This window comes from Schistocerca gregaria, chromosome 11 (genome assembly GCF_023897955.1).
Source record: "Schistocerca gregaria isolate iqSchGreg1 chromosome 11, iqSchGreg1.2, whole genome shotgun sequence".
Taxonomy (NCBI): domain Eukaryota; kingdom Metazoa; phylum Arthropoda; class Insecta; order Orthoptera; family Acrididae; genus Schistocerca; species Schistocerca gregaria.
The window spans coordinates 111892141-111905155 of NC_064930.1; the positions used below are offsets into that span (position 1 = coordinate 111892141).

The 13015-nt window shown below is 41.2% G+C and overlaps 1 protein-coding gene across 2 annotated transcripts in view; it reads right to left on the minus strand.

Moving 5' to 3' along the window:
• The window catches only part of LOC126295126 (pre-mRNA 3' end processing protein WDR33-like), a 155856-nt gene that overhangs the window by 20070 nt on the left and 122771 nt on the right, over positions 1 to 13015 (minus strand). For both annotated transcript variants that reach the window (XM_049987397.1, XM_049987396.1), the window contains exons 12-14: positions 12615 to 12881; positions 9294 to 9517; positions 2755 to 3044 (exon numbers count right to left, since the gene is read on the minus strand). In XM_049987397.1, coding sequence (XP_049843354.1) covers positions 2755 to 3044; positions 9294 to 9517; positions 12615 to 12881 — 781 coding nt within the window. The remainder of the gene's footprint in view (positions 1 to 2754; positions 3045 to 9293; positions 9518 to 12614; positions 12882 to 13015) is intronic.

Genomic DNA, 13015 nt, shown 5'->3' on the forward strand with positions numbered 1-13015 from the left:
ACTAGAACAAATAAAATCTCTGTAAAATGCCACACTGTGCAACATACTTGCGGTCAGAGAGTCGCAAGTCCTGAAATCCGTCACCCACGGCCTCTGGCCTGCAGAGGAGCACTGCAGTTCTGTGTCCACGGATAAACTACGAAAGTCTGCTGCATTACACCATACACAAACAGACTTGCCTGCAGGCAGATCAGTGAGATTAGCTCTGATGGGCAGGGCCTGCGTATTAGTTGGAACCAAATGGCTTCTGATCAGCAGACCCGATCCATTACAAGATACCCGCAGAAAGGGCCTGCGATTTTGGCCCGCCGTGGAAGTCCACTCGTGTGGCCCGCTATTCATGAGCCACAGACAGTATGTCGATGAAATGAGACCACGGTGATCAATCCGTGCAACAGATAATTTGTTCAAATACTCTGAGAATCAATAATAATGAGGACAGGTAGCATCTCACTGTAAAGACGATTGCTGAGCTGCAGGCAGGCATGTAGAGAAGACAATCACACTCTCACAACTAAATTTTCAGCCACAGCTTTTGTCACACAATCACTCAGACACAACTCATTCAAACATGACTGCTTTCTCCGGCCACTGCCTCTACAGTCTCTGAGAATCAGATCCAAACAAACGACTCCTCATGCCTCCCTGCCTCTCATCGGCAGCTGCTAGGCTAGCTCTGACTGCAAGCAGAGGGGAGTTGTAGAAAGGGAGAAGCAGTAGTAATAAGGGAGAAGGGAAGTGGGACACGCACTCAGTTGCACCCAGCCATTGACGATGCCTTGATGCCTTAGTAAACAAACTATTTCATCTACTGCGATAAAAACGATATTTTTCCAGTGGTTTTTTTTTCCCAAAATTTCCCTGATTTATGTGTCGCACTTGAAATTCCCTGATTTCCAGAACCTGTGGCAACCCTGACTAAACAACAATGGACATCAATGGAGAAGCAACACCACAATATTGTTGCAAAATGAATGACTGAAAATCTTGTAAAGCTTTTAGTTCAGTATGAGTCTAGCTACTTCTCAAACCTGATACCTGTACTCACTTATGTAATAAATGTTCATTGTTTTTAAAAAACGGTAGATGTTACTTCAGGAAAATAAAGACAGAGGATAACAAAACACTAATTCATTACAATTAAATAAGAGTTCCACTATAGAAAAAGTTGAAATGCAAAGCTGCAGTAATTGGAGAAAAATGTAATGGAAGAAGTCCAAAATTGATAAATATTAGCTGGTTGTTGGTTTTGAAAACCTGGAAAGGAGAAGAGATACACACCGGTGAGCAAAACTTAAGAAAGCAAGTAACTTTAACATGATTTGTTACTGCCAAGTAACCCAGCCCACGAAACTTGGACCATAAATGGAAAGAACTGCTACAGTATAGTGCACAAGGTAACCGAAAGAAATGTCTTATGAAACAAGCAGATATGATAATTGTATCCAAAGACAATAATTAGATAGAAGTCATCACAATTTATGATGGTTCCCTGCATAATACAAAAGGTAGGACAAGGTTCTCCAGGCGACAATGCACTCTCTGGGACATCCTCCCACGCTGGCTGGTCTCAAGGTTGGTAAGGAGTTTTTGTGGTAGGGTGTTCCATTCCCTGGGTCGGCAACTGCCGGATGATGGATGGTACACGTGGATGTGTTGCACCACATCTCCTCAATGCATCCTACACATGTTTGATGGGATTTAAGTCGGGTGAATGGATAGGTCAGTCCATTTGCTGAATATCTTCTCATTGCAGGAGCTCCTCCACATGTGCTGTTTGATGCACTTGCACATTGTCATTCACAAAATTAAAGTTAGGGCTGAATACACATGGGGAAGGAGTGCAGTGTCACAACAATGTTGACCAATGAGTGTACCATGTTGAAAGATGTGGAGGTCAGTACACCTATGCAACATTATGCCTCTCTACACCATAATAACTGGACCACCAAAATGACCATGGTCAACAATGTATCTGGTTGCGTTACACGTTCCCATTTCTTGCCATGTGAGTGTGTGTCTTGCGTTGTTGAATGTGATTGTAATAGTGGTTCAGGTGTTAAGGCGTGGGGAGGCACAATGTTGCTTACAAGTACTTACCTGCAAATATTTAAACACTGTACACTCAATGATAAGCGGTACTGGGATGCTGTACTCTTTCCCTGTGTGCCTCTTTTCAGGTTTGCATTTGGGCCTAACTTCATTTTTATAGTTGACAATGTGTGACCGCATCAAACACTGCTGGTATAGGAGCTCTTGCAGTGAAAGGAAACGTGATGAATGGACTGTCCTGCCCGTTTCCTCAACATTTAATCCCATCCAGCACATGTGGGATGCATTGGGGAGATGTACTGTAGCACATTCACATACACCAACGACAATCTGGCAGCTGTTTACCTCGTTGGAGGAGGAATTGAACGCCCTACCACAAGAACTCATAACCAAATTTGTGGCCAGCACGGTTGTACACTGCAGAGGGTGCCTTGCTGTCTTTGGTGATCACATACATGATTAACAACCGTGCTCCGCCTCTTGTAATATCCACGGGACAAGTTCAGTTCTTTCTGTGTATGGTCCAAGTTTCATTGAGCTGTGTTACCTGGCAGTGACATCGTCATCTTAAAGTCACTTTTGTTCGTAAGTTTTGCACACCAGCCTATTTAAAACTAAATACTCATCATTTTCATTTAAACACCACAGCTCAGAATTTCATTACACGAATCGCCTTTCATTACTAGACAGTAGCAGACCGACCTGTCGGCGTGGGGCGGGACTCGCAAGTCCTCGTCCATCCCGCGAACCGGTGGCAGCCCTGTGCTCGGCAGCAGTGGCATGCGGCGCAGATCACTATCTCCTGTCGTTGACAACATGCCGGACATCGGCGAGCTCATCAGCGGAGGCGGCAAGTCGCTGTACAGGTCGGTGCTGCGCAGGTCAACATCCCGACCGCCGCCCGGCGTGGGCAGCAGGGTTGGGGGACCGGCTGGGAACCGCATGTCCTGATCGGACATATTCTGCATTGGTGCCGAAGTGGAGTAAGGAATCTGTAACACCAAAACCAGATTTATGTGGTGCTTCAAACTTGAAATGACAAATCACTGTCAACTATCACTTACAAACCAAATATGTGTGGTATTAAGCCACAGGTACACACTTAACTATTGTAATCCTCAGTCTCAAGACTGGCTCGATGCAGCTCTCCGTGCTACTGTAGCCTGTGCAAGCCTAATCATTTCCGAATAACTACTGCAACATACATTTCCCTCCAATCCTTGAGATGATTTCTTGATGTCTCAGCAAGTTTTCTACCAACTGATCCCTTCTTTTAGTCAAGTTATGCTACAAATTTATTTTCTCTCCAATTCTAATCAGTAGCTCCTCGCTAGTTACTTGACGTTCCCATCTAATCTTTTGTCTTTCTATCAAAAATGCTTCCATCCACATTTCACTTCCATACAATGCTACACTGCAGACAAATGTGTCCAAAAAATACTTCCTAATATTTAAATTTAAGTTGAATGTTAACAAATTGCTCTTCTTTTAGAAATACTTTTCTTGCCATTCCCAGTCTACACGTTATATCTTCGGTACTTTGACCACCATCACTTATTTTGCTGTCCAAATAGCAAAACTCATCTAATACTTTTAGTGTCTAATTGCCTAATCTAATTCCTTCCAATATAATTTGACTAAGTCTCGTTACCCTTGCTTTGCTTATGTTCATCTTATACCCTCCTTTTCAGATTGTGTCCAATTCATTCAACTGCACTTTCAAGTACTTCCTTGACTGTGTCTGGCAGAATTACGACACAATCGGCAAATCACAAAGTTTCCCTCTGAACTTTTAATTCCCTTTCCAAATTTCTCCTTCTTTTCCTCCACAGTTTGCTCAAAGCACAGACAGAGTAATACTGGGGATAGACTACAACTCTGCCTCACACCCATCTCAACCACTGCTTTGCTTTCACGCCCTTCTAATCTTACAATTGCCATCTGGTTTCTGTGCAAGTTGTATGCATGTAGAAGGGATGGAAAAAGCACTTAAGTTTTCGGATTAACTCTTTCTAAGTGCTCTCGCTCTCTCTCTCTCTCTCTCTCTCTCTCTCTCTCTCTCTCTCTCTCTCAAACACACACACACACACACACACACACACTGAGTGAATGTTATCTCCTGACACTGTAACCTGTCCTTGTCCCCACAATGATTAATCATGTTCCATCAAGAAGGAGAACAGTTAGGGATGTGGATCTCAAGATACACATTAACAAAATATAAGGAAATCATTTAAACTTAAATTGTATACTGTATTAGTAAATCACTCATGCGCTACTTCATGATATTCATGCTTAAGCCAACTACATTTAACCCAGTAAAAAAAAACAAAGATAGTTGCTACCATGAAAAAGCTGCTGCCTTCTGACTTACACTACATAGGGACTCCAAAAAGTAGGCTACAAATGTCAACCCATACTAAGCTCCCTGTGTATAACATAGACGAATTGTCAGGAGAAAGAACATATTGCTGGTTTGCTGCAAACACAGTTCTGCTATGGTACACATAACAGGTGCATCATAATTTGAAAGCAAAATGACAGAACAACTCAAAATGAACTGCAAAGTTGAAGTAAATTGGACAGTATGATTCTTGTGGCAAAATGTCTACATTGCAGTCTCACTGTGAAATTCTAGTGGTGTAGGGCCCAAATGTAATATCATGTCCAGCTACAGAAAAATGGTGCGAATAATTTGACCAAGGCTGCACAGATGTGGGTGGTGATGATTGGGAAGGGATAAGATTGACCTCTACCACAAAGGACAATGTGCAGGCAATTACTGAAGAACATTGGGGGGAACAGAGATTTTCCAACAATAATGGCATTCAAGCAAAGATTCTTGAATGGCTCTGTGACCAATGAGGGGATTTCTGTCATTGAGGAATTGAACGACTGGTAGGAAGTTATGACTATTTTCACAGAGACTTCACGACTATGTTGGGAGGGAGGGGGGGGGGGGGGGGGGGAGAGTCTAGTATCTCTGTCACCTTCAAGTGTAGTGCAGCATTCAATAAAAGTTACTTTGCATGCCAAAATAACGTGTAATTTTTTGTTTTTCAAGTCTCCTCATACTTGGTTGCCATTTATCTGCTATTGGCAACTTCATATTTTCTTGACCGCACTGGTACGTTTCCAATAAAAGAATTATGTGCGTCTCTAAATACTGAGTTATATTTATAGCTATTAATATTTGTAATGTAGCTTTAACACCAAACACAATTACTTGCAAAATTGCTAACAGATCTCTTCACTCACTGCATCTACGTATTCAGATTATTTGTTGAGAGAGTACCTCTTTTGACTCGAAGAGAATTCCCCATTTCTTTCTATTAGATTGGAACTCACTGAATCTCTTTCCAATAGAGAACATCACCCCATTTTGAACTCTAGAGGAGAAGGCAAAGTCTACCTAAAAATTACTTTTGTGTCATGTAATTGTGCATCTACATCAATACTCTGATATTCATATTTAAGCATTTGGCAGACGGTTCACAGAACCTCTTTCAGACTATTTCTCAACCATTCCACTCTCCTCAAGCATGTGGGAAAAGTGAACACTTAACTCTTTCTGTGCAATCTCCCTTTTCTCTTACTTTATCACTACAATCTTATCTCACTAGACAGGTGGGTGTCAACAAAACATTTTCGCATTCAGAGATGAAAGTTGATTATTGAAATATTGTGGAAAGATCTTACCTCAGTGAAAAATGCCTCGGTTTTACTGATTGCCACTCCACGTCAAAGAAAATGGTCTACTGAGACATAGACAACACGGGTTTAGAAAACAGGGCTTAAAAAACATCTAAATGTTGAGTGCTATCAACAAGGGATTTCAAACTGATTCCATATTTCTAGATTTCCAGAAAGTACCGTACTTCACAATCAGCTTGTAATCAAACTGCATACTTATGGAATATCATCTCAGTTATGTGACTGGATTCACAACTTCCTGTCAGAGGGTTCACAGTTCATAGTAACCGACGAAGAGTTTTTGAGCAAAACCAAAGTAATTTCTGATGTTCCCCAAGGTAGTGCTATAGGTGCCCTGCTGTTTCTTATCTATATAAATGATTTAGGAGACAGTCTGAGCAGCCATCTTAGGTTGTTTGCTTATTATAGTGTTGTTTATTGTTTGGTAAAGTCATCAGAAGATAGGATCAAATTGCAAAACAAGTTGGAAAATATATCTGTTTGGTGTGAAAACTGGCAATTGGTCCTAAATAATGAAAATCCTGAGGTTATCCACATGAGTGCTACAAGAAATCCGTTAAACATCAGTTACATGATAAAGCAATCAAATCTAAAGGCTGTAAATTCAACTAAACACATAGGAACTACAATTATGAGCAACTTAAAATAGAGAGAACATGTACAAAATGTTGTAGAGAAGGTGAATCAAAGACTGCATTTTATTGGCAGAACACTTGGAAGATGCAAGAGATCCACTAAAAGGTGTGTCTACACTGTGCTTGTCTGTCCCCTTTTTGGAGTACTGCTGCGTCGTGTGGGATCCTTACCAGACAGGATTAATGGAGTACATCAAGAAAGTTCAAAGAAGGGCAGCACGTTTTGTATTATCGAAAAATAGGGGAGAGAGCATCTTGGATGCGATACAGGATTTACGGTGCACATCACTAACGTAAAGGCGAATTTCATTGCACCAGGATCTTTGCATGAAAATTACTCCAAATGCGAAAATATTTTGATGGTGGGGACCTACTGACCTACACTGGGAGAACAATCATCATAATAAAATAATGGAAATCGGAGCTTGCACAGAATGATATAGGTGTCCATTTTTTCTGAGTGTTGGAAGAATAGAAAAGTATTGTGAAGGTACCTCAATGAAACCTCTGCCAGACATTGAAGTGCAATTTGTAGGGTAGCCATTAGATATAAATGTAGATCATATCTGTGACACACTTTCCCCTATTTCTCAATAATAAAAAAAGAGCTGTCCTTTGAATTTTTTTCGTTTTCTGTCCATCCTATATGGTCAGAAACTCACACCATGCAGTAAAATCCAGAAGAGGACAGACAAGATTAGTGTAGGTAGCCTCTTTAGTAGATTTGTTGCATTTTCCAGGTGTTTTGTCAATAATTAAGTCTTTTGTTTGCCATACCCGCACCATTTTCTATGTGAATGTTCAAATCACTGTTCAATTGAAACTGTTTTTTATCATCATCAACTAAAACCATTAATGAGTAAATGTACAGTGAAGTGAGTGTAAGAGTACCAAGGTCTTTGAGAAGGCTTCTGCAAGGTGTACAGTTATTTACTTTATACAATATCCTTACAACTTTCTTCTGCTGAAGAAAGCTTTATTAACTTCATGTGCACTGCCCCAGAAGACAATTTCACAACAGCAAAACCATGCAAAATAAACCAACACTCCCTTTATTAACTCAATACACGAGAGATCCTTCAAAGTGAAAAACATGCTGAATTCAGTTTCACGATTAGTTAATCTATGTGTTGACTAAATTGCATCTTGTTATTCAACATGAAATTTTAAGACAGTATGTTTCATTTAGTTTATTAGCATTAATGTCTACTTTTGATCCCAGTAGGTCATTACTGCTTGTCTGAAATTACATAATATGTGCCTTTGCAATATTAAGTCTTAAACTGTCAGTTATGAAGCTATTGTCTGAGCTGTGTCTGTGAAGACTGAGTTTGCACACAATTGTTTCTTGACTTAGCATTTATCCAATCAATCAATCACTGAATGGTTATTAACACAAGATGTTATAATTTCTTAAGAATTGTTTCTGCTGTGCCATTGCTCACGAGCAGAGACAATGGGGAAAAGAAGTCTGTCCAGTAAGGGACAGTGTCGAACAGTTGAACTGTTCCTTACTATGCCCTAGATCTTTTATTCCAACAGTTAAATTTTCTATGTGTAGTGAGTCAAGAGATCGATGAAATAGAATTTTGATAAATTTTAGTCAGCTCCATAGAGCAAAATTTAGCAAAAATGGAAGAATAATATTAACATTATCGTCATAATATAAAATGAAAAGATTAATAGTCATTGTCAATTTTAACAACACAGGAATACTAAAAGGATCACATTTAGTTTTTTCTGAGTTCAATGCCTACTGAAAATGGCCATCAATCTTGCAATTGAAAGAAGAGAAAGGGCCATTTCAGTAGGAAATGAATGTGGAAGTATTAATGCTATATGCAAGGATGAAAAGCCAAGTTTTGAAACAGTTAAATCAAATATTACCAAAAGATAACACCCAAGCTTAGCCAGAGAGGCAGGTGTGACAGTGTAATGTTGTCCCAGAGTGCAGATAACGCAGGGCGTGATTAGCAGCTTGAGAAAGGTGTACTCCAATAGAATGGTCCCTGTCATGTACCGAGTGTGTTGTGTTTGTACAATTGGTATGAATACTGGCCAGCTTCCGGTTAAAAGGCAGGTATAACATAACAGGCATACATTCAAAGTGAAAAATAAATACAAGAAAGTAAAAAATGAGAGCAAAAAAAATGTAAATATGGTGATTATATTGACATGGCAAAGGATTTGAAATGAAACAAATATATTTAAATCAATTAATTGATTTACTGTAATGATCACAGCTGATTGCACCTGGTGGGATTCGAACCGACAACCTTCCGCAAACCGGCTAAATAACTTAACAGCTATGTTACAGCGCTGCTTTGATCGTGGGAAATTGACTGAAGTATACTGTTATAAGCCGAACGAAATGTGATGATCTGCTATTAGAATATGCAGAATAAAGTTCTGGAAAATAAGGATCACCTTGAGAAAAAGGAAAGTGAATCTACAACAGAAACACAATAATTGGCCAGTTCCTTGCAGATAGTGAGCTGAAAGCAATTTACACAAACTACAGTGTTTTTTTAAGTGTAATTTTGTAAATATCTTGTCAGTTTCCAGTGAATAATACATAAGTACGGTAGTTAAACGGAGCATGTTTTGTAAATACAGTAAATACCAGTTTCGAGAGAAAACTCATGTAATAACACTGACAATAGGGAGTTCAATATATTACCCTACGAATTAAATACAGCCAAAACAGAGGCTCTCTCTAACATCATCAGTCAACAGTGTGTATCCCTATTGTTGAATTCTGTTGCTCAGCCCTCAGGCAAAACACAAAATGCTTCTTAAAATTGTCACTATTCATTTCCCCAGTGTGTAGAGTTTTCTTTCAACTGTTTCACATTGACCACGGTGATGTCAGGACGAGGCGTCACTCCTCACCTGGTGCTGGTGTGGGTGCGAAAGTGGCGTCTGCCGCATATCCTTGTCCTGGTGCGGCAACTCCTCGATCTCGTGGTCCTGAGGCCGTTGCATCTGCTGCTGGCTGTCGTCGTTGCTCAGGTCCGGTGCCGGCAGGTCGCTAAAGCGAGTCCGCCGCTGCCGCGTGCCCGGCATCGGTAGCGGATCGTGGTGCCTCGTATTGTTGTGAGGGTCGGTGTCCATACCTAAAAGGAAATTGGAGTCCCATTATTCACAATTGGCAAGAAAATTCCTAAGTTAGTAAATATTTTTAATAAAATGTTTTTGACATCTACTAAATTTACATCCCAACTCAGAAAATCACTGCGAAGTGTACGATGTCACAAACCACTCTAGGTGAGTGACACACATCCGTATGTGAAAACCATAAAACTAATTATTATAGGGGACACCACAAATATTGTGTGATTGCATTACTTTATTTGCATGTGGAGAGCCACGTCAAAGTACGAGTGTGTGTTCGAGATGGGACAGAAACTTTGTGAGAGAAAATAACTGCGAGTATGGAAAGATTTGGGCTCCTAACATCACCAGCCTATACTGGAGAAGAACAATGCCCTGGGAGAATATATAAATATAGCACTGACAGCAGTTATGAAGAAACTCAAACACATTGACTGTTAATGAAGTGCCATTCTGAATATTATGTTCTTTATACACACATCAAAAAGAGTTTTGCATCACCCCAGTTCCCAAAACCCCTGAAGACAGCCGTCCCTTTGACTGTTCAGAGATGTCACTAAACCCGCCCAAGATGTAAACTAGCATGCATGAGCAGCGTCTATTAGACAGAGAGGGGCAGACAGCCGATCAGTTCCAGTCATTCCATCAGGAAGGAGGTACATGGCTTGTGTCGTCTGTAGTTCAACCATGCCTAGACGGTCAATACCACGGTTTGATCGCATCCACATTATTACTTTGTGCCAGGGAGGGCTCTCAACAAGGGAAGTGTCTAGGCATCTCAGAGTGAACCAAAGCGATGTTGTTCGGACATGGAGGAGATACAGAGAGACAGGAGCTGTCGATGACATGCCTTGCTCAGGCTGCCCGGGGCTATTATTGCAGTGGATGACCACTACCTACGGAACATGGCTCAGAGGAACCCTGACATCAACGCCACCATGTTGAAAAATGCTTTTCATACATCCACAGGATGTCGTATTGACTCAATCTGTGCACAAAAGGCTGCATGATGTGCAACTTCACTCCCAACATCCATGGGGAGGTCCATCTTTGCAACCATGACAGCATGCAGTGCAGTACAGATGGATCCAACAACATGCCAAATGGACTGGCATGGCATCACGTTCTCTTCACCGATGAGTGTCGCATATGCCTTCAACCTAACAATCGTCGGAGACGTCTTTGGAGGCAACCCGGTCATGCTGAATGCCTTAGACACATTGACCAGCAACTGCAGCAAGGTGGAGGTTCCCTGCTGTTTTGAGGTGGCATTATGTGGGGCTGACGTACACCACTGGTGGTCACAGAAGGCGTCATGCCACCCTTCGACCGATGGTGCAACCATATCGCAGCATATTGGGGGCATTCGTCTCCGTAGATGGCACTTTGTGCCTCTATCGTGCACATCTAGTGAATGACTTCCTTCAGGATAATGACATCGCTTGACAAGAGTGGCCAGCATGTTCTCCAGACATGAACCGTATTGAACGTGCCTGGGATAGACTGAAAAGGGCTGTTTACGGATGACGTGACCCACCTACAACTCTGAGGGATCCACACCAAATTGCCGTTGATGAGTGGAACAATCTGGACTAACAGTGCCTTGATGAACTTGTGGATAGTATGCTATCACGAATATAGGCATGCATAAATGCAAGAGGATGTTCTACTGGGTATCAGAGGTACCAGTGTGTACAACAATCTTGACCACCACTTCTGCAGGTTTCGCAGTACAGTGGTACAGCACACAATGTGTGGTTTTTAAGAGCAATAAAAAGGGTGGAAATATTGTTTATGCTGACGTCTATTCCTATTTTCTGTACAGGTTCCGGAACTCTTGGAACTGAGGTGATGCAAAACTGTTTTTGATGTGTGTATAGGAAGGCTCCAGTATTCATTAGAGCATCAGCAACTACCATTTGCTATCCACTGCAGGGTAAAACCTTACCTCAGACTTCTCTATGCATTCCTGTCTACAGTTTCCCATTTCCAAAAGTGTTGTGACGTCATCTAACCACATCCCATCATGCCGTCATCTACTCATTAATTGTTTCCCTTTTTTCCTCTCCATTTGTAGGTATAGTTACACACAGATATTTAAAAGAAGAGCAACATTTAATACTAAAATTCACAGCATCTAATCAAGCAGTTAATCACTACTCATCATCATGTACTCAATTTTCTCAATGGAAAATCTGCAATGGGAAAAATAACAATACACATTAGGATAGGTTGCTACTCACCTCATACAAAAAGTGTTGAGCGGCAGACAGACACAATGAAAATCATACTGTTGAATACTGCTCAGTTTCCGGAGAAATCCATCATATGAAGAAACATATTCACACATGCGTGAGAGACACACACATGGCCACTGTTGTCTCTGGATGCTGTGGCTGTTATTCAATTTTCTTTTTCATTTCTAAGCCCTACTTGTCATATTCTTAAAAAAACTTCCTCAGCATGCAGCTAGAGTTGTCACAACCTTTTGCAATTATCAAATAATCAATGGCAAACAGAAATGGGTATATTTTATCATCTCCCACTGACACTTCCTCAGGCAATTAATTACTTCTCCAAGTGCTTAACACTTGCTTCAAATAAATTTTTAAGTGACAATGGGCAATCCTGTCAAAGCCCTTTCCTTATTTGGAATTCCTCTGATAAGTCGTCACCCACTTTCACCGAGCTGGTGTTTCCACAACATCAGACTTTATCTGTGTTAATGTAACATTTAAGACACCATTACACCTCATGCTCTGCCACAACTTACTTAATCGCACCGTGTCATATACATTTTCTATGAACACTAATGTTAAATTGACTGTTCGCACCCCTTAATTTTTTCTGTTAATTGTTTAAGTTTGAGAACTCCATAAACACATGGTCAGGCAGCCCTGAATCAATGATGGTCTTTGGATTCTTTAAAATATTTCACAGTTTTGCTTTCTTGAGACTTGCCCATTGAGCAAACCCGCCCAATAAATTACAGTTGTATCTCTATAATTTCTGCAATACTTTCTGCTTCATTACTTAAAGACACTGACATTGATTGATTAAAAAACTTTGGTTTTGAAACAAAAAGGAATACAAACTTACGATAGGAGTCATTGCTTGTCTCATCTCGGTCGGAATCGTTAACCGACCGGTCTGCGACGGGCTCCCTGTACTCGGGCTTCCGCGGGTGCGCGCGAGGCGTCACGACTGCCGCAGACACAGTGTTGGACCCGCGTGCATTGCCGCCCAGTGTGGGGGAATCGTCGTTGTGCGGCATCACGTCCTGTAGCTCCTCGATCTCGCCGGAGTCGATCAGCCTGCGGAGGGCTTCGCCACCTTGCTGGATCGCTTCCAACAGCACAGGGTTACCTGCAATGCCATTTTCACAATTTAGTTGTGACAGTTTACTGTCTTCTCTTTACACTACAGTCAAGTGAGAGGTCTCCAAAACTTACGATTCAGTCTAATGAGGAGATTTCAGATACTGGCTCTCTTCAGTTTTA